Source organism: Eleutherodactylus coqui, chromosome 2 (assembly GCF_035609145.1).
Source record: "Eleutherodactylus coqui strain aEleCoq1 chromosome 2, aEleCoq1.hap1, whole genome shotgun sequence".
In the NCBI taxonomy this organism is placed as follows: Eukaryota; Metazoa; Chordata; class Amphibia; order Anura; family Eleutherodactylidae; genus Eleutherodactylus; species Eleutherodactylus coqui.
In genome coordinates, this window is record NC_089838.1 from 246,355,013 (window position 1) to 246,377,936 (window position 22,924).

General features: G+C 43.4%; 1 protein-coding gene across 3 annotated transcripts in view; it reads left to right on the top strand.

The window, feature by feature from the left end:
• KIF7 (kinesin family member 7) overlaps window positions 1–22,924 on the top strand; it is a 45,304-nt gene that overhangs the window by 14,611 nt on the left and 7,769 nt on the right. For 2 of the 3 annotated variants that reach the window (XM_066592796.1, XM_066592797.1), the window contains exons 7-15: window positions 470–688; window positions 3,519–3,727; window positions 9,844–9,968; window positions 11,219–11,374; window positions 12,417–12,619; window positions 13,102–13,299; window positions 13,609–13,734; window positions 13,999–14,175; window positions 22,087–22,302. In XM_066592796.1, the coding sequence (XP_066448893.1) occupies window positions 470–688; window positions 3,519–3,727; window positions 9,844–9,968; window positions 11,219–11,374; window positions 12,417–12,619; window positions 13,102–13,299; window positions 13,609–13,734; window positions 13,999–14,175; window positions 22,087–22,302 (1,629 nt within the window). The remainder of the gene's footprint in view (window positions 1–469; window positions 689–3,518; window positions 3,728–9,843; window positions 9,969–11,218; window positions 11,375–12,416; window positions 12,620–13,101; window positions 13,300–13,608; window positions 13,735–13,998; window positions 14,176–22,086; window positions 22,303–22,924) is intronic. The other variant, XM_066592798.1, reaches the window with a different exon arrangement.

Below are 22,924 nucleotides of genomic sequence, written 5' to 3' on the forward strand. Positions count from 1 at the left end.
TGAAATACCATAAGGCCCCCTGTCCACAGCCGTGACGAAATATCGCTAGCGATATATCGCCGTGGGGAAGGAGGGGGGAGCGCTAGCGGGTCTCAGCGATGAGCCTATCTAACAGATAGGCTCAAGGCTCACAGCAGCAAATCGCAGCATGCCGCGATTTAGATCCCGCAAGCGGAGAATCGCTATGATTCTCGGCTCATGGACGCCGGCAACATAGCAGCGCTATGGAATGCTTCACACAGCGTGATCCGCTGGTGATTTATCGCCGGCGGATCATCGCCCGTGGATGTGCAACCTAAATGTCTAACTGCTGGGGCCTCCACCAATCCTGAGAATGTAGTTCTCTTAGTTGTATTGGTGTCACCCATTCAGCATGTGGCCAGCAACCAGACTGAAGCAGCGGTTATTTCACAGTTCTGTCATTATAGCTGTTTTTACATATTCTCCTCTTCATCTCTGATATCTTTAGAGCGATAAGCTACAAGAGAGGCAGGATGAAATTGCTAAGTTGCAGTCCCACTTGGAGCATTTGAGACCCGGTCTGTCTATCACGGCTTTGCTGGAAGATGTACATTTACTAGAGATCGGAGCAAGACCAAGTACAGCTCCTCTGGTTACAAAGCCTTCACTTACAATGGGGCAGAATAAATTTCTGTCCAGCAGATGTTCACAAGCCACTCACAAGAAGGTAGGCATGAGCAGGGTTGACTTTAAAGGGGTGATCTAGTTTTTGGAAAATATAAAAAGAGCCACACTTGTGTTTAGAAAAAGAAGAAATCTTTTTATCACCTCATCAGTTCCCCCGTTGACCAAGTACAGGTGCTCTGCAGTTCCCAGATGGGCTTGGTTGACGATCTGTCGGTGATTATGTACCGCATCGGCACATAACCACTGTCGCCAGTCACTGGCCTACTCAGTCACGTGCCTTACTTACCGGCATCATGGCTCACCATCGAGCAGTGATGCCAGTAGTCTTGCGAGTAACCACTGAGGCCACTAGTTGGCTGCCATGGTCATGTACTGGCAGGGACTGTTGATGCATCTGCAGTGGATCACCAGGCGATTGGGGTGAGTAGTGTGTTATGTATGTATGATTACGGTACTACAAAATATTTAAAGTTGTGCTGTCTTATAATTTACTGCCTTTGCACAATGAATACACTTAAATGTTGTTTTTTTATGTCAGTTTTTCGAGAACCATAATTACACTTGTTAACTGACACAGCTGTGTAAGGGCTTTTTTTTTGCAAGTTGAGCTGTAGTTTTGATGGGTATTGTTTTGGAGCACACAGAAAGTTTTAACCTCTTTAGGCCTCCTGCCCACAGCCAGTTGGGATTCCGCCTGCGAATCTCACAGTGGAATCAGTCCCGGCGCCCCCCAGAAACCATATACTCACCTCTCCGGATCTGCAGTGAGTCTCTGCCAGCGCGCACACGCAGTGCAGCACATGGTGCGCCGGTACTGGGCAGTGACGCGATTTCCCATGATACTTCCGCTGTGCTCACATCGCGCACTATCCCAGGACTGACGGCTTCCATTGACTGCAGTGGAAGCCGTGATGAATAGGACATGCTGTGATTCTGCCCACGAGTGGAAAATCACAGTTGAATCTGTTAACATTGCATGTCTATGGACAGCTATTTCTGCGGGACTCACGGCGTGTGTCTGACCACGAATCCCGCAACGATTATCCGTCTGTGGGCATTCGGCCTAAGCTTGTAACTCTTTGGGGACTTAAGAACACAGCATTTTTTGTTGTTGTTTCATCCTCTCATGACAACGCAAAGACTTATTTTCTTTTTTTGTCGATTTGCATATCACTTATTAACCCTTTAACGCAATCTGGTGTACATGTATGCAGAGTTTGTGTAGAGCGGGCTCTGGAGCCGAGCCCATTTCATATGCAGCGGGTGTCTTTTGATGGCTGTATTTGATAGTTGATACCCGACCACTGCAGGTAGGGTTGGAGATTAGCCAATCATTTAGATGCCACCATCATCTATGACAGTGACATTTAAATGGTCCGACAGAGGTCGAAGGCTCTTTCTGTCTTCAGAATGACCCAGCCAAGATGAGTGTGTAGATGGCCGTTTATTCATCATGCAGCCTTTAGCCTTGTGAAGGCGCTCCAGGGCTGTGATGGATGTTTTCTATGAATCCATGCCTGTGGCAGGGCTTAAAAAGGTTTTCCAGGATTTTAATGATGACTAGAAATGAGCGAGCGTACTCGCTAAGGCAAACTACTCGAGCGAGTAGTGCCTTATGCCAGTACCTGCCCGCTTGTCTCTAAAGATTCGGGTGCCGGCGGGAGAGAGCGGTGAGTTGCGGGCTGAGCTGGGAGGGGGAGAGAGTGAGATAGAGATCTCCCCCCCCCCCCCCCATCCCCCCGTTCCTCCGCGCTCTCCCCTCGCCGCCACCCGAATCTTGAGAGACGAGCGGGCAGGTACTCGCATAAGGCACTACTCGCTCGAGTACTTTGCCTTAGCGAGTATGCTCGCTCATCTCTACTGATGACCTATTCTAGTTGATCAGTGGAGGTACGCTGCTCCCCTGGCGATCAGTTGACATTGGGTTTTTATTCCATTGTTTTGGTTAACAAAAAAAATCAATTCTGGAATTTTTTTTTCTGTTTTGTTTTGAGGCATTCACCACTCAGGATAAACAATAAATTAGTTTTGTGCTACAGGCTGTTACAGACTCGGCAATGCCCAAGATGTATAATGTTTTATCCTTAACGTGTTGGATGCCATGGTCGGTAGCAACCGCTGTATTTAAGGGACTTTATGAAAGGAATTTGGAACTCTATTATAAAAACTAAGCTCTTTCCATTATAAAGATATGCAAAATTAATCAGCAGGGAATCTTGGACCTGAAAATGACATGGAGCTAAAGATGGACATTCATTTTCGCAATATAGGAGTGCCCTGATTGTCTAAAGACTGTCCAAAAGCTTGAAGTCTTTTTCATTTTACTGTTGCATGAATACTCCCAATTTTCAGATTGCAGATTATTATAGGTTTGGTCTGAGATTTTAAGAAAGTAAGACATAAGCAGGTTATAAAATAACTTATACTGCCTGTTAAATCTCTCCTGTCCCTGACGGTCCTATAGCGGAGATTTATTAGGGGGGTACTGGTTATGTCTTTCCTTTGTACCATATCCTGCTTGAGACCGATGTCCCTAAAATTCTGGACAACCCTTTAATAGCAGTTATACTGTATGCAACTAGCCGTCTTTCCAGTCTTCCATGGTTTCTCTCCAGTGAATAGTGTTGAGCGGCTATACTAGGCTCAGTTGATGGTCAAGAGTTGTGCTGCTGCTAGAGGATGATAACCAAGTCTTTCACCTACAAACTCTTCCAATTACATTGATTATAATTATCCATAGTGATCATGCAATCTTTTGCGTACTATGTTTTTCTTTTTCCTCCCTCTTTTTTGGGAAGCGCCAATTCTCAGAGGCCATACTTTGCGTCATGTATTCTAGTGCCTGGATTTTCATTGTATGTGTGTTCCAGATTTCAGAAAGTCTTGCTTCTTTGTCTAAGGAGCTTACAAGGAATTTTCAGAGTGAAACCCAAAAGCTGGTGTCCAGCGTGGAGGAAGCAGATACGGTGCTGTACAGACACTTCAGTGAGGACTCGGATCCATCGGAACAATCGGAAGAAGAAACAAAGGAGTGTGAAGAATCTGAGAGAGAATCTAACAAGTCTCTCCCTCACAACAGGTAACGATTCAGGCTGTATATATAATGCAAGTAGTGTACGTGTGTGTAAAATATAGATAGATGGATAGTGTGCGTGTACTACTTATTTAAGAAGCTTTCCAAGTATTTCCGTTGACTTCTCATGAACGTTGTGGTCCGTTCACTGTTGCATACACAATGGCCCATCATGTGGCTGTATCTGTTACTGCAAGTCAGGCCCATTTCAGTGAATCAATGAGTTGTTCTAATCAAGTGGCCGTCTCTGGGATAGGCAATCAATATATTTTCTTAGAAGAAAAACTTTTTAATAAGTAGGGCCAAACTAAAAGAACCCCAGACCTACTTGAAGTGTTTAACTCCTTAGTGACGAAGCCTGTTTGCGCCTTAGTGACGGAGCCAAATTTTGGAAATCTGACATGCGTTGTTCAACGTAGCATAACTCCGTAAAGGCTTTGCATATCCAAGTGATTCTGACATTGTTTTTTCGCCACATGTTGTACTTCATTTTGGTTGTAAAAAGAGACCGATATAATTTGTGTATATTTATTAAAAGCGCCAAAATTGGGAAAATTTTGAAAATATTGTCATTTTTTTTCACATTTTCAACTGTAATATCTCAAATATGTCCAAACATACTGTACAAATTTTTTATAAGATATATATTTCCATCTGTTTACTTTATTCTGAATGCACATTTGAAAAACTTTTTTTTTTTTTAACCATTTAGAGGACATACAAATTTAACATTACTTTTCAGCATTTTGAGGAACACTTTTGTTTTCCTGCACCAAGCCAAGTTTGCAAAGGCTCACTAGTGTCAGAATAATAGATACCCCCCCAAATGACCCAATTTTAAAAACTGCACCCCTTAATGTATCCACTGAGGGGTGTCATGAGTATTTTGACCCCACCGTTTTTTTTCAGGAATTAATTAAATTTAGAGGAGAAAAAATAAAATTTCATATTTTTGCAAAAATGTCATTTTAAAGACATATAGTACCCACTATAAAGACTATAGTACCCATGAAAATGAGGATTTACACTCCAAAATGGATATCCCGGTTTCTCCCGTGTTCAGAGACATACCCATTGTGGCCCTAATCTTATGTCTGGATGCACAACGGGACCCAAAATGAAAGGAGTAGTCGGTGTCTTTCTGAACATAAATTTTGCTTGAAGGCGTTTTAGGCCCCATAGCACCTTTGTAGAGCTCTTGAGCGGCCAAAACCAAAGAGAACCCCCACAAATGACCCCATTTTGAAAACTAGACTCCTTAACGAATTTATCTAGGGGTGTACTGCGTATTTTGACCCCACAGTTTTTGAATGAATTCAAGCCAAGCAAAAGGAAAAAATTGTGATTTTCGTTTTTTTGTCAATTCTGTCATTTTAAAAACAGCTTTTTTTGTACAGCACACACATGAATGAAGCCTTGCACCCCAAAATGGATACCCCTGTTTCTCCCGTGTTCAGAGACATACCCATTTTGGCCCTAATCTTATGTCTGGATGCACAACGAAAGGAGTAGTCGGTGTCTTTCAGAACATAAATTTTGCTTGAAGGCTTTTTAGGCCCCATGGCACATTTGTAGAGCTCTTGAGCGGCCAAAACCAAAGAGAACCCCCACAAGTGACCCCATTTTGAAAACTACACCTCTTAACGAATTTATCTAGGGGTGTACTGCCTATTTTGACCCCACAGTTTTTGAATGAATTCAAGCAAAGCAAAAGGAAAAAAATGTGATTTTCGTTTTTTTGGCAATTCTGTCATTTTAAAAACTGCTTTTTTTTGTACAGCACAAACATGAATAAAGAATTGCACCCCAAAATAGATACCCCTGTTTGTCCCGTGTTCAGAGATATACCCATTGTGGCCCTAATCTTTTGTCTGGATGCACAACGGGGCCCAAAATTAAAGGAGAAGTCGGTGGCTTTCAGAACAGAAATTTAGCATGAAGGTGATTTAGGCCCCATAGCACACTTGTAGAGCCCTTGAGCGGCCAAAACGACAGAAAACCCCAACAAATGATCCCATTTTGAAAACTAGACCCCCTAACGAATTTATCTAGGGGTGTACTGTGTATTTTTACACTACAATTTTTGAATAAATCTAAGCAAAGCAGTAGGAAATAAATTACAATTTTTCATTTTTTTGGTAGTTGTATCAATTTAAAAACGTTTTTTTTTGTACAGCACACATAGGAATGAAGACTTTCACCCCAAAATGGATACCCCTGTTTGTCCCGTGTTCAGAACCATAACCCTTGTCACCCTAATCTACTTAAAGGACACATGGCTAGGCCTATAATGGAAGGAGCACCCGCTGGATTTCAGGGTACAACGGAATAAATTCCAGGCCCCATCGCCCAATTATAGAGCCATTGAGCGGCCAAAACGATAAAGAACCCCCACAAATGACCCCATTTTAAAAACTAGACCCCTTAACAAATTCATCTAGGGGTGTACTGTGTTCAAAAACATACCCATTGTGGCCCTAATCTACTTACAGGACACATGGCTAGGCCCATAATGGAGGGAACACCCGTTGGATTGCAGGGCACAACTGAATAAATCACAGGCCCCATTGCCCACTTGTACGGAATAAAAATTGACACCTTAAAAAAATATCCCCTCCCCCACACACTCCGCACCCTTTTCGGCGTTCCCTAAATCTTAGATAAAAGTAATAATGTGAACTGTGTAGTATTTCCAAAGACAGGGGTAATTACGGAGGCTGGTTGAAATGGGCCCATGGGGCAATAAAACCGTGTATCCCCCCTCCTCTCATGCTTTTTGGGGGTATTTCTTGACCTCAGTGGCGGATATGGGGTGTAAAAAGTGGCATTCCGTGAGTCTCCGTAAGCTTGATGAGGTGCGGCGGTCTCACATAGAAGGCGCTCAACAAGCTGCTCCTGGAACTGCAGGAAGGCGAACGTTCCCGGGGCTTCTTGTAAATTGCGTATTACAGGTAGCGGTCTGAATAACGCCGGGCTCACGCAGCCATAGGCGGGATCCGCTTGCGGAGGCCCGCAGCGGATCCCAGCTGTGAGCCGGCCGTGACCCTGCGTACGGCCGCGTAATGTACTGCGCATAACTGCTTACTCACACAGGCGGTCATGCGCAGTACTTTTTTTGTTGTTTGTACTTCCCGCACCGTCGCTTAGCGATGACGCGGGTACACGCAGCCCGTATACAAGGTAGTTGCGTATGGGCAGCGGGTATATCCGCGACCATGGAGCACAATGGTGTCGTCCCCGTGAAATCTCCAGGCTCTCGGCTAAGTTTTGTAGCCAGGAGCAAGGAGATTTTAAATTATCACAGCTTTTGCGCATGCGCCTGCCATTGTGGCGACGGCGGCGTGCGCAGAAGCTGGGGTAAGGTCCACGGATAGACCTGCGGGCCTTAGGTACGTCATTTCATCCTCCCTCACGGATATGATCTGCGGGGGGAGATGAAACGAAAGCTTTTTTAACTTTTTAAAAACTTTTTTAAACCTTTTTTTTATACTTTTTACCCTTTTTTTTTTTACTTTACATGATCACTGTCATCCATTGGACGGGCAGACGGGCACTTCGGGTCCTGAGACATCCCGAGATTAGCGGCCACGGGCGGTTTTGCCGCGGGCTTATCTGCTGCGGCAGAACCGCGGCAAATCCGCCCTGTGTAAACCCAGCCTTAAACTTTCTCTGACCGTTAAAGGCTGTCCTGTATGTATCTTGCTTTAATGCAATAGTGATTGTTATGACAGCAAACTATAGCGCGGTCCGGGACTTCTTCTGAAAATAATGGTGGAAGCAGACAAAACTATGGGGCTTCACTTAATCACTAAAAAGTGCTAGCCCCTTATAATGTGTTGGATTTAAATCTTTAATGTTGTATTACATATTGGTCTTCTAGAGAGGCGATTCTCTCAAAAATCATGGCCAGTATGCACATGGTAGACGGATCACAAGAATTCTTGCTGAGATTAAGGGGCAGTCTTGTTAAAAAAATACAATGAACCATCTTCTGAGATTTATTTTATGTGCTTTTATAGAAAAAATAATCTACCTGATTTTTGTCCTTTTTGCTGCCATCTGGTGGATATAAAGAATAATAAAGTTTGACCCACTGCAGCAATCAGCTGATCTCCATGCTCTGGCCAAAAACATCCGCAAAGCCGAGCGTTTTTTTTTTGTTTTTTTTTTATAGGAACACGAATTCTATAATTTTATGTGTGCATCTAGGTGTGTCTACTAGAAGTATTGTCCCTGACACTGCTTATTAAAGACGAGTGGGAAAATGTGGCCATTGCTCACTCAGTGAGCATCACTGTCAGCCTGTCGTCTTCTTCTGCATTGACGGACTTGGGTATGATCAGCTCCTCAGATATGATTACTCGCTAGGAATTAGGAAGCTGTAGATATAATGGGGAAGCTCTGGATGTGATTACTGCGGTATGGGGGATCGTGAAGCTCTGGATGCTATTGCTGTCTCTTGTATGTGATTTGATTTTAGCCTTTTTTTTCCTTTAAAAAAAGAAAATAAATACCGTATATACTCTAGTATTAGCCGAACCGAGTATAAGCCGAGTCAGTAAGTTTTACAACAAAAAACTGGTAAAACTTATTGACTCGAGTATAAACCTAGCTATACTCGAGTATATACTAGGTTAAAAAAAACACAATACTCACCTCCCAGCTGGCGTCTGTGTCCCCGGCCTGATGGTCTCCCCGACGATGCGGCAATCTGCTTGAGAATTCTCCCCGCTGTCACCTTCCTGCTGGGCTTTGAATTCCCTCACTGTGAGTGGATCGAGCACCAGCCAATCACAGCCGGCCCTCGATAAACTAATCACAGCCATTCAATGATGTTATTCACTGAATGGCTGTGAATGATCAAGCGCCGGCTGTGATTGGCTGGCACTCGATCCAATCACAGCGCTTACTTACATAGCACTAACGACGAGGGAATTCATAGCCGAGCAGGGAGATGACTCCAGAGAAAATTCTCAAGCAGCTTGCCGCACTGCCGGGAAGACCATCGCGCCGGAGAGCCAGACGCTGGCTTGGAGGTGAGCATTGCGGTGTTTTTTTTTTGTTTTTTTTTTTATACCTAACTCGAATATAAGCCGAGGGGAGTATTTTTAGCATTAAAATAATGTGCTGAAAAACTCGGCTTATACTCGAGTATATACGGTAATAATAATAATAATTAGACCACGCCCAGACACTGCAGAATTCTTGCAATTACCTGTATACGGTAAGGATTCTGCCTGCAATTTACAGTACAATGCAGTTGTATGAATCAGAAACGAGCTTCATGGAAATCGGAGCATGCTGCAAATTTTCTATTCTGCTGCATGTTCATTCTGTTTCTGAAATGCTGTGGATTTCACCCATTGCGGTGCAAACAAAGGCATGATCAACAGCAAAACTGACATCTAACACATGCTGAGTTTGCAGCACGTTTGTAAATTTGCCAAAAATCCATAGTGTACATTTTCTGACTCTGACCAAAATTGGTAGGGTTCACAGAGAAAAGTTTTTTGTTTTTTTTTTCTAGGGGTTCCCCAGTGCTAAAAGGTTGGGAACTAGTCATCTAGGTAGATGATCGGTATTGAGATTCCCTGTAGGGGAGTTAAGACCCATTTACACGCAACGACGATCGCTCAAAATTCGTTAAAGCGATGGCTTTTGGGTGATTAATCTATGTGTGTAAATGCTACCATTGTGCACTTTTCCTCTGAACGATGATTTTTAGGTGAGTTTAAAATCCATCCTTCAGACCTCATTCTGTTATCTCCACGGGAGCTAGAGATTACATTGCATTCTCTTAGCAGCTCCTGCCAGAACAATGGAGCTTAATTGCAGAGCTCAGACCACCTGCTGAGTTCAGCAAGCAGCTCTGGAGGCTCATATGCATGCAAATTAAGCTGCTAAAGTACTAATGGGTATTAGTGCCTATTAGTACTTCATGCAAAACGATCACTAATCTTTCAATCCTTTGAAAGATTATCGTTGCGTGTAAATGAGCCTTTAATTTATCAGTGTCTCCAAGTAATTCAATTTCTATAGGGTATTTACAGAAGCCTGTCATGTTAAATCATTTCTTTTTGTGTTCCGACTATGTTTCATTTATTTTTTCGTCCTCACTGTAGGTCAAAAAAGCTTTCTAAAGTGGAATTAAAAAATATAGCTTCAACTCACAACTTGAAGTATCCAACACTTACCCAGGACAGTGAGGATGAGGAAGAAACCTTGCTGGACAGAAACTCGTCTGAATGTATGTTCATTTTCATGGCATTTGCATTGAAATTGCCTACTAATAACTGAGCAAATAAAACATTTGCTGTTGGCATCTGCAGAATCATTGCACATGTAATTAAATACACAGAAATCCAAATAGTGCAAGTGATGAAATCTTCACTCAGGACCCACTTTGGCACATAGCAAAATGTCCCCACTTGATTTACTGAACATATCTAACTCTTTTCCGAAATCTTGAATGACTCTTTAACCCCTTAAGGACATGGCCCTTTTTTTTCCCACTTTCGTTTTTTCCTCCCCCCTTATAAAAAATCATAACTCTTTTATTTATCCATCGACATAGATGTCCGAGGGCTTGTTTTTTTGCGGGATGAGTTGTATTTTTCAGTAGTGCTATGTAATGTACCATATAATGCACTGAAAAACTTTTAAAAAATTCTAAGTGGAGTAAAATGAGAAAACTCCTGAAATTCCGCCATCTATGGGAGTGTCCTGTTTGTACGGCGCACAGACTGCTACAAAAATGACATGCTAACATTATTCTATGGGTCAGTACGATTACTACGATACCAAACTTTTATAGTTTGGGGGTGTTTTTTTGCTGTACTACCTTTATTTTTTTTTTCAAAGATATTTAATTTTTTTTTAAATTATTTTCTGCCGCCATCTTCTGACAGCCATAACTTTTTTTATTTTTTACGTTGACCTGGTTGTGCGAGGGCTCATTTTTTGCAGGATGTCCTGTAGTTTGCGTTGGTACCATTTTGGAATACCTACGACTTATTGATCATTTTTATTGCATTTTTTTCTTGGAGACAGGGTGACCAACAAAGCGCATTTCTGGCGTTCTTTATTTATTTTTTCTGACAACGTTCATCGTGCGGGGTAAATAATGCATTAATTTGGTAGATCGGACTTTTACGGACGCAACGATGCCAGATCTGTATTTTTGTTTTTATTATTTATATTCTTTTATTATAAATTTGGCAAAATGTGTTTACTTTTATTACTTAACTGTACGTCCTGCAGCATTAAGGGGTTAATAAAATATTTTGGGCAGGGTATCCCATAAATATGGTGCTGCATAAGGTCAGATGCATCAGCTGCAGTAATGGATTCATAGGCAACCTTTCATGATGTTACTTGCAAATTCTTATTGCTTTTCTTTGCCTCATTCTGTGAACAGTTAATTTCCTAGTCATTTGTTTCTAAGTCAATGTAATGAAACGGCTGAGTAGTTGTTTCAAGCCTTTCCTTTGTTCACAGCCCAAAGTAAGAAGAGAGAACACTGTGTACCGAGAGAGAGTCCTAGTCCAGGAAAGGACTCCAAGTGGAGACTGCGTCAGGCTCAGCAGAAGATCCGGGAGCTAGCTATCAACATCCGCATGAAAGAAGAGCTTATTAAAGAGCTGGTTAAAACCGGTGAGATTCATGTGGCTTTAATCTGCTAGTTGATAAACACTTATTAAAGTGCTTGTTCGAGTTGTAAGAACCCTGGACAACCTATCCATTAAAATAACAAATGGTGATATACTCAGCACTCCTTACTCCCACTGCATCCTGCATGGGCACAATATTCCCCTCTTACGGTTTCTGTTGACAGCTGCAGTCCCACCCGGGTAAACTTGATTTCGTAGAGGCTGCAGCCAATAGCATAGCTCAGTGGCCAATCGCTGTGATGCTGCTTCTTTCACGTGAGGCATTCAGGACCCCTCAATTATTAGATATTTATCCCCTATTCTGTGGATGAGGTGATAAATGTCTTTACTGAAAAAACCCGTTTAAAGGGCTTTTCCACAGAAATTCTAATGATGACCTATCCTATTGATTTGCTGGGGTCCTCCTCTCGGGACCCTGGCTCTTCAGCTGATCGAGCACCGTCTGTGAGCGTCGCAATGCATGAGTTGGAGAGAAAGCAGTTGGCTCTGACCCTTGGGTAGTGGTTGGCATTTGTAATTGCAAGCACAGCGGTTGCTTATTTTAACAAGTGCTGCACCTTTAATTCCAAGCACACTAAAAAGGGGTCGTAGTCAACTGCTTCTGCTCTGACTCCAGTGGCGTTGATAGCGACTGCCTGATCAGCTAATAAGGCTGAGGTTTTCTGCTTAGATTCCCAAGTTGATCAACTATTGATGACCTATTATGAGGTATCTGCATGAAAAACCCCTTTAAAGCGGACCTGTCACATCCGCATAGCAATATAAACTAGGTTATGGTGCTGTTAGGGGACATGACAGAGCTGGGTGACGTACTTCATTATACTCGCCCACTCCCTTGTTCCAGTGGTGTCCTCTAAAGTCGTTGCGACACGAAAATCTGACTCTTTTTAGACTCCCGTGCGCACTCTCCAATAGACTTGTTTTGTTTCCCCTTAAGGGAAACAAAAAGCAGCACAACGACTTCAGAGGGGGACACTGCTGGATCATGTTTTAAAATGTTGGATTGACTTCATATTTTGTGATAGGAAGAGAAGCTCAAGCAATGAATAAGCAGTATTGTATGAAGATATCTGAACTGGAGGCTGAGGCAGAACAAGTGCGAATGGAAGTTAGTGAGAATCAGCGCCAACTGCAGGAACTTGAAGGAAAAGAGACTCGAGATCCAGTTGAAAAATGCAAACTGCAGGAGTGCCGCAAGAAAATAGCAGCTGCTCAGAGTAAAGTGCAGGTGTGTGTCATGGATGTAAGTTGGGAGGGATAGCAGCACCCCTTAAGGAGAGCACCAAGAAGGTAAGTGAGGATACTTATAAGGCCACCCATGCTCCTCTGGGTAGTATGCAAATAAGGGAAATAGAACAATACCTCTGCAGCGCCACCTTTTGGATGGCAGCATTCCTTCAAATATGTACTGTTCACTAATACATTAAATACACACTAATCTACTGTTTTAGTACAGAACGTTTAGCTTCCATTCGCTATAAATGAGTGACTCCACTTTAGTGGTTAACTCTGCTCTGAAACTGGGGAACCAAAACCTATTCTATAAGAACACGGGCTATTCTACATTCAGATTCGATTCTTGGCATTGTTTTGCTTTTATCTTTGAGGTCTTTCACAAGGTTTTTCCATGTTATATGTAAATTAGAACTTATACGCTGATACGTAGAATTCATTTGGATGCTAGACATATATCTTTTTTTATTTGCACAGGTTCTTAAAGAGAAGAAACAAGCAACAGAAAAGTTGGCTTCACTCTCCGACCAGAGTGTGAAACGTGTTCAAGATCTCGAGAAAAACATCTTGCAAATGAAACAGCAGCAAGGACAGTTACAAAAGAAGCTGAAAGAAGAGACCGATCAGAAGCGGCGACTTGAAAGTGAGATGCAGAAAAGGAGACACAGAGTGAAGGTGACTGTAACAATTCAGGCAGCAACATATAAACATCCTTTTAATAACAGTCATTTGTATTAATAAAGGGTTCAGTAAAGCTCTCCTTAATCTGCTAATCACACTGCTGAAATCTGCAAGGCAAACACACGGAGTGTATCTTGTTCCTATTAATCACTACAAAATGCAAAATTATCTTTTTTTTTTTCCCCCTCAAAGGGTCCAGTATTTTTGTTGTGGTAAGAAATTCAAAGTGGGCCTAGAAAAGCCCAGCAGGTGGTTAGGTAGGAAGGAGTCCAATTAACAAAAGATTGCCCGCCTTGTCTTTAGGAGCTGGAGTTAAAGCACGAACAGCAACAAAAGATACTGAGGATCAAAACAGAGGAAATTGCAGCTTTTCAAAGGAAAAGAAGAAGTGGGAGCAATGGATCAGTTATCAGTCTGGAGCAGCAGCAGGTAGGCTGAGCAGATTTCATGCTGTCTCCTAGAACAGAGCTTGTCTCATCCCAAGGGGCTATGTAATTGTTCAGTCATCTTCGCATAGACCAGCTCGCTGTACTTATCTGTTGTGCACTCTCTTTTTCTTTTGTGAGTATTGACATAAAATAATCTTTTTGTTGTTGCCTTCAATATTTTAACCATCAAATCTCCCTTTTTAGTATCCAAATCTTCCAGGACACACACCATCTCTCTCTCTATTTTTTTTGTTGTTGTTGATAGAAAATTGAAGAGCAGAAGAAATGGCTGGACAGCGAAATTGATAAAGTACTTGAACAGCGTCGTGCCTTGGATGAGTTAGAAGAGGAGCTCAAGAAAAAGGAAGGTATATTGATTAAAAGAGAAGCGCTTCTACAGGAAAAGAACGATTTGGAGATCAAAAGGCTTCGATCCAGCCAGGTGAGATGTTGGCTTATTGGGATCAGGGCGTTCTTCTTCGTTGTTTTGTTCTTTGAATAGAATTGATTTTGTAGTTTAGTTTTTGTTTGGTTTCCATTTAAATGCTGATAATACAAATATTATTTACATAGAAATCATTGGTATAAAGAATTACATTGATGTGTATTATTAATAATAATCTGCTGTTGTACATTCCTGACACTTAAATGCACTTTGAAAATGTCTCAAAATGCTTTGTGCATGCCTCACAGTTATTGTTGTTCTGTAAAACACTGTTTCTCATCTGTGTCATTGGGGAGCACAGCAAGACCTTTGGTATAGCTACTGCCATTAGGAGGCGGACACTACGCAAAGAGTGTTAGATCCTCCTACCAGCTATACCCCTCCCGCAGGCACTAAGATAAATCCGTTTTAGCTTGGTGTCCATAAGAGGCAGACGGTCTTCTGTCTTTTCTTATTTCTGGTTGGGAATCGGGAATGACTTGACTTTCCTGATTGTCCAAAGGTAAGGAGGGCAAACAGTGCTGTATGAGACATACTGTTACTCCCTCCTCCCAGAAGACAAAGTGGAACAGAGCAGCTATAACTACTCTGCTTCCCACTAGCCATAAGTCACCTGAGGTTTTCGCCTGCCCCACCATATCCAGCAATCTTCTACCATTAAGTGACATTTGCTGAAGCAGTGACAATACTGATATTCTGCGGAGCTGAAGTAAAGAAGATGAGGTGAGTAAACTGGATTCAGTAAGTATGGCGCCATCGCCTCACATCTTCACCCTTTCATCACCTTCCCATCCTCGCCACATTCCTTTCAGTGTTCACTGCTAGTCAGGTAGCCCTCAGCACTGCAGTCAACCCCCTCCTCCTGGTCGTGCACACCTCTGCTGAGGGAAAGGTGTCTCTTAACATCCACTCCTGAAGAGCTTTTCCTGGCTTTGCGCTGTGTTCGACCCCACTGGCTGGGCGAGTGCTTATAGTTTAGGTCCCGGCTTATGGGACTTCAGTCTAAGGTCGGGAAGCGGGACTTCGTTGTGCCTGCTAGGGCTTGTAGGAATTCTGACTGGCGCATTCTGCTGGCTGACCTTCGAATTGGTTCATTAAGCATGCAGGACTTCCAATGGGCTGGGCAAGCATTTCAGACTTCCTCTCTCCCGCTCTGTATCTTTCCAAGGTTATGGGATATGGGAAGCCCTAAAACAGGGACTAACTAATGGCCTGCGACCAGTCAGATTGCATCTGCATGATTGCCTGAAGTGATACGTAGATTATACTCAGCCCCTGATTTCCTCGAGGTAAAATGACCCCTGGTAACCATTACTGTCTCCATATCGCCTGTCGAGGTAGTACTCTAGAGATAGAATGTCGTTGACTAACAGCAGCATTGTTTTCTGTAGTCAATGCTGCTGCCATTCCCCCTCCCTGAACCTGTGTAGAAGTCAGACAACTGATATGGCAAACCCCTTCATTCGGAACCCATCTCTCAGGGCCGCCAGCTCTCATCTGGAGCGGATTGGGTCACACCATCCAGGGTGGCCAAGCTCATGCCTAGTATGTTTCCCAGGTGACATGGCAGTTGTCTTCTGGTCCTGTCAACGCCAGATGAGATGATCCAAGTACAGAGGGGAAAAATTCCATATATCACACCTCAGTGAGAAAAATCCTTACCTGACACACAAGTGCTCCTGTAGCCCATAATTAGCATGGCAGAGGACCTACTTTGAGTGCACATTACCCTCACCCTGTAGGAGGAGTAATTGTTGTACCCTGAGCCTGTGACATGACTACACAGCTGTGAAAAGCATAATTTATCCTTTCATTACCCGCTTTCATAAGAGGCGTAATTGTATTATGGCAAGACTCCATATCTCTCATGACCGCACAATTATGGCAAGGGTCATCTGCATAATTACCCGCTTCCATAGGAGGAGTAATCATATTTTGATGGGACTCTGTATCGCTCATGATTATGAGTCATCTGCCTCATTACTTTGTTTCCATAGGAGGAGTAATTGTAGTATTGTAAATCTTCATGTCTGACTCGACTACACAGAGTAAATTTTACACCTGCCTCATTACCCCCTTCCATGGGAGGAGTAATTATATTATGGTGAGACTCTATCTCTCATGACTACAAAATTATGGCACAAGTCATCCGCCTCGTTAACCATTTTCATAGCAGAAGTAATCGTAGTACGGTGAGACTTTGTATCCATGATGACTACTCAATTGTCTTCTATCCTAATCCTCATATCCTAATATTCTGCACTAATCAGGACTATGAGGTAATAGAAAGCAACAACCCCCCCCCCCCTTCCGCTTCATGGACCATTCACATTGGGGAAGTCATCTGGTTACAACTGGGCGTGTTATGGTCACCATTATCCGGCTGCCATATTATCTCCTTTTAACAAAGTAAACTAATTACTAAGGATGAGCGAGTATACTCGCTAAAGCACTACTCGTCCGAGTAATGTGCTTTAGACGAGTATCTCTCTGCTCGTCCATAAAGATTTGGGGACCGCTGCGGCTGACAGGTGAGTCGCGGCGGGGAGCAGGGGAGAGAGGGACAGAGAGATCTCCCCTCCGTTCCTCCCCGCTCTCCCCCGCAGCTCCCCGCTCCGCAGCGGTCCCCGAATCTTTAAGGACGAGCAGAGAGATACTCGTCTAAGGCACATTACTCGGACGAGTAGTGCTTTAGCGAGTATACTCGCTCATCCTTACTTATTACGGATAGACTCTGCATTTGATACAGTAAATAGAATTGTAAGGGGCCCTTTACACGAACGATTGTCGTTCAAATGAAAGAATGACCGACTCAAATACATTTTTGCTTTGAAATCCTTGCCATTTCCCTGATTACCTATGTAAACGCTGTATATGTTGTTTGCTCAGGTGGCCAGGTGTTAATGGAATAATCTCTAGGCAGAAGGTTTTTAGTTAGTGTGAAGATAAAGCCATTGTCTTCTGCCACATGGGTCATTATGTTTAGCTGGGCAAACAATCACCCCTCCCCTCAAGTCGTTTGAACAACTACTGTTTAAACCTAACGACAAGCGAACGAACTAACGACTATTTTTATGCAGGCTGAAACTCAGCGATAAACGACAAGTGAACGAGTACTGCACGATGGCTTCGCATCTACATGTAATGATTATCACTTTCGCTCGTTTGAACGTATTTTGTGCAATAATCATTGCGTATAAATGGGCTTTCGAGCAGCACCAATGCTCCCCCCAGGAGGAATAAATATGTTACTGTTAGATTCTATACCTGACATAACGCAGTGATTGCAAACCTCAGGCTCTCTCTTTACCCACTTCCATGGGAGGATCATTGTATTTGTGCTAGAATCCGTATCTAGTTGTTAGACAACCTCATTGCCTCCATAAGATGAAGAATAGTTTTACTGCTCAACCCTGTATCCAACATGATTAGACAGTGAAGCAAGCGTCGGGCCGCTTCATTCCCCCTCAATAGCAGGAATCTATGTCTTAGGGCTCATTCATACTACTGTATTTTCATCACGTATTACGATTGCAGCATGCTCTTGCTCGGCAGTACCTGCTATGAAGCGGTGGGGAATTAAGACAGAGTCACCCTGCACATGACCACATGCATAAAATACAGTCATGTGCAGTACACTTGCTGCCATACATGGTCTCTGCCGGCAGAGCTGGCATCACAAAGACCAGTAAGACGGTGCCAGACACCTGCAGCGTTTTACACATACGTTCATGTGAATGAGGCCTTACTGGTTGACTCTGTATCTTGAGTATGTAATGATTGAAGTGCCAATCGCTCATTCCCCGTCATACACCAAATAACTTTATTACTACTAGCCTCGGTACTAGTAATGATTATGCAGTATTTGCTAGTATCAGACAGTCCCATTACACCCTTCTGGGCAGAGTAACTAAATTACTCTGAGACATGGTATCTGACGTCATCTACAGCAGGGGTCCCCAACTCCAGTCCTCAGCGACCACCAACAGGTCATGTTTTCAGGATATCCTATAGCAAGAACACCTGTGGCAATGTCTGAGGCAGATCCTGAAAACATGACCTGTTGGCGGTCCCTGAGGACTGGAGTTGGGGAACACTGATCTACAGTACTACCTTCCATAGGTCAAACAACTGTTACTACTAGATTGACTATATAGCTTGATCATGCAGTCAGAGGAACATCTGCAGGTTGCTTCATTACCTTCCTTGAAGTGTTAATGTATGTCATTAGACTCCATATTCGAATGTAGTTATGGTATTTTTGCAATAGCTGGAGTGGTAACTACCTAATCAAACTACATAATCAGAATACTTACGATGACCTGTCCGTGAGTGAGTGGATTTGTGAGTGACTTACATGCTCTGCCCCTGATGATGTCATTAGAGGTCCTTCATCCCCAGTGGGGGAGTTACATGCTCTGTCCCTGATCACATGACTGTGACATCATCACAGGTCCTGCAGGCACGTCTGCTGTATGGCTACGCGTTCATTAGTATTCCATAGCAACTGAGGCCGCAGGGGGTTTGTAGTCCGCCCGTAATTTGCACAAGGATGCAGGACCTTTTGATGACGTCGCCGTCCTATGATCAGGGGTGGAGCATGCGGTGATCTCATCACAGGTCCTTCATCTCCAGTGCTGTGCTGCTTCTGATCCCTGTTATATGCGATGAACAATGTATGTAGCAGAGCTGTGTGTATGACGTGCATGTAGCAGTGCTGTGTGGCGCCACCAGAAACACTGGAACTATAATTTCCTAATTATTACTAGTCTTTAATATCAGTCAGCCAGTGTCTTCATAACCATATTGTAATGTCAAATATCACACAGCCCATTTCTACTTCCTCAGAACAAGCATATAGTATTGCTACTATTCGTTGACATGGCTCCTCTATCGTAGCAGCCTCCCTTCGGCTTCATTAAGCTCCCCCGCCATATGTTTAATCTCGGTACTGAACATAATTTTGCAGTTCTTTTGAGCATCTGCTTTGTCACTTCCCACAGAAGCGGAGCAGTTTTTTGCGTTTGTAGATTCCCCTCCTCAGCCGTGTATCTGATGTTCAGGGCAGTCAATTGTAGTGGTTTTTGAAACTCTTTTAATCCCCTCTGTAGACAGCATGTCAATCTATGCTAGATTATGAAAAATCTCAGTAGCAGCAGAGTGGTTGAGGCTGTGTGGCATGACGGGATACCTTGACTTCCAGCCCAAGTTCTCACAGTTACTGGCTATACTTATCATCGGTGATTGTGCTCTCTGGACGAGGCTTCAACTGGCTCGTCAGGGTAACTCCAAGGAACATTCTTAAGCCCTTCCAGTTGGTACTTTTGCCTGGCAAATGACTGCCCTTTCTTGTTACACAGAACACCGACCAGGCTAGGCAGTTCTCTCCACCATCAGTCAACCCTGACGATCCCTTCCATAGCAAGAGTTATGCCCCTTTTACACAGGACGAGAGTCAGTTAAACGACTGCATGAGTGCTGACATCACTGCTAAGGTCTTTAGCACTTGTGCTGAGAGTTTAGACTGGCAGACTTTGCTGCTGGATTGTTGAGTGAAGCGCTGAGCGGGGAGCATTTACATGCAATGAGAGGCCAGCGATCCAGCGATAGTTTTAGGTTCAAAAGATTTTTATTAAACATTTTCCATTATACATGGTATCAAGTAACAAGGTGGAAAAAGGTAGGATGGGGAAAAGGGCCAGCTTGGTGTAGTATTCCACCTGTAATCAACCTGTAGATGATGATGACGGCAGGGGACAGAAGGGGGGGGGGGGCACAGCTCAAACATATCGGTTAATCAGAAAATATATTACACTACCCGAAAATCAACAGTCGGACAGCATCTCTTACCCAACTTTTTGAAGTATTTGCATTGTAGGAGTTTTTCTGCTATTTTCTCTATTATTTCAAATTTTGAGACTTATTTTAACTGGGAAACCACCTCAAAAACTAAAACAGAAGGAAAGGTTCATAAAAAAAAAAGGGGTAAAGGGGGTGAGCGATTTGGAAGTAGGATATACTCCTTGAAAGGGTCTACTCCCCAGAGCAGGGTCCCATCCCCTCATATGGTTCCTGACTCTATCCATCTCTCGAGTCCAACTGAGGATCTGAAATCCAACCACACCCTCCATATACGGTAGTTTCCTTCCCATGCGTCTGATTTCTCTACTCCCAGCTCATCCAAATGCATGAGTGTGTGTAGTTCCATGAACCAATCACAACCATTGCATTGTTTCATCAAGCACTGCATTGATTGGTTCTTGAGCGCTGCTCAGCCAATCAGAGCCATTGCTTCCTGGAGGTGGGATTTATGAATCCGGTAACCAAGAAGTGATCTTCTGTGGGTGAACGAGGACTGCAGGACGGACGGTGGAGCTCCGGACAGCAGCAGGAGCACCTGGACCGAGCCTGCTAGGTAAGTATTCCTTTTTTTAATGTGATGCAGCTAGGGCTTCTTTTCAGAGTAGGGCTTATATTTCAAGCCTCCCCAAAAATCTGGGTAGGTCTTATTTTTGGAAGAAACATTCCAACTTGACAGCACAGATTTTGGACCATTCAGACCTACGTATTTCTGATGTACTGGTCACTCTCCACTGAGACTACTTCATTCACCACTTACAATCATTATTCAGGAACTTCAGATATTCAGTGTACCACTCATACACCAGATCTATTTGGTGTCTATTTCCCGTTTGGGTTAGTTTCAGAACCCTACAGGAATGGCATGCCTAATGATGCGTTCACATCAATGATGATTAGCATCCTGCGGCAGATTAAAGGGGTTGTCCCGCGGCAGCAAGTGGGGTTATACATTTCTGTATGGCCATATTAATGCACTTTGTAATATACATCGTGCATTAAATATGAGCCATACAGAAGTTATTCACTTACCCCCTCCGGTGCTGGCGTCCCCGTCTCCATGGCGCCGACTAAATCTGCCTTCTCCTCCCATTAGACGCGCTTGCGCTGTCCGGTCTTCTGCTCTGCTGAATGGGGCCGCTCCGGCGTGCTCGCGCCGGGAGCTGGTCTGCGCATGCGCAAAAGACATGTGCAGCTTTAGTCGGCGCCATGGAGACGGGGACACCAGCACCGGAGGAGGTAAGTGTATAACTTCTGTATGGCCAATATTTAATGCACGATGTATATTACAAAGTGCATTAATATGGCCATACAGAAGTGTATAACCCCACTTGCTGCCGCGGGACAACCCCTTTAAGTCCCACGTTTTGGCTCTCTTAACCTGCTACATTGCAGAAATGGACAACTGCATGACTGACATCCACAGTCAAGAATAGATTAAACTGGAGGAGGAGCTCTTCTGCCTTTCATAAGGTGTAAGTATAGAAGGCCTCTTTTCGACTTCAATTTAACCATAGTCTTGCTTTGCCTTGGCTACTAGCAGAGGAGACATGCTTCCACACTTTGTAGTAAAGGTCTGACAGGACTGGTAAGGCACAGAACTCCACCTTCAAGAAGACTGAAGAACCAGCAGGAAAATAAGGAATAGTAGCTCATGAAATGTATATACTTTGAACTTCATAGCCTTTTATTCTCTTGGGGCATGGATCAAGGCTGTGATATGTTTGAGAAGGGCGTTGATTAGGACACCGAAACGCGTTGTATATTAGTCTTTGGTAACGTTATGTTACTTTTATTTATACATTTTTAATAAATGAAATTCTTGGAAATTGGGTTATAGACCCTAAGTGATTCATTTTTACCGAGGGATCGACAACAGGAGCGCGGAAGATTATTGTTTTTTCATCCTTTTTTAGGGGCAGTAGCTATACCCAAGGTCTTGCTATGTTCCCCAATGAGCGATATGAGAAATGGATTTTATGGTAAGTAACAAATATCCAGTTCTTATGAATAATGTATTTACAACCTGCTCTGATCTGCAACTTTTAGGCTTTGAGCAACGATATTGTGCGTGTATCTAGCCGCATTGAAGATTTGGAGAAGGAGTTGTCAGAAAAGAATGGACAGCTTCGCGAGGGCAGCGCTTATGACCAACAGCGTATACGAGATGAAATCAACAACCTGAGACAAGAGAAAGAACTCCTGTTAAAGCAAAGGGTGGACATAGATGAGAAGATGCGCCAGGGCAACCTGCTTTCTGCTGAGGTGATTTTCATCAGTCTATATTCTGTGGGGGTGTTTTGTTTGCCTTTTTAGGGGCTGTTTGAGAATACAAGATGTTAAATTGGCTGCAGGAAATGCTATAAAATAAAGTCAAACAACATTCACCTGATGAGAAATCCCTTTCTGCTCTAGTACCAATGCTCCGATGGGGCTCACTGGTCTTTGTTTACTTTCCTGGGCTGATGACGGGCATAGAGTTACAAGACCACCGCGACCAAGCTCTGGTCAGTAATGATGCTAGCATGTACTGCAGGTGGCTGATGAGGCCAATGATTATAGCATCAGTGGTCAGGTGGATGTACAGCATGTCTTTGCTATAGAATGTAAACGAAGACCAGTGGGAACTGCTGGAGTAGTGCTGAAACTGTGGGAAAAGTAGTTTTTTTTCCCCCCTTTGTTTTAGGACATTTCCTGCAATTTTAGTTTCATTTCTGGAACTCTATGACTACTCCTGTAAAAAAAAGTTCATAAATTCTTTGTTTGTACTTAAGACAAAAATCTTTCTCATTCAGTCGTTAAAGGGGTTTTCCACGCAAATACTATTGATGACCTATCCTCAAGGTTGGTCATTAAAAGTTGGTGGCTGAACGGGAGCCTGATGTCA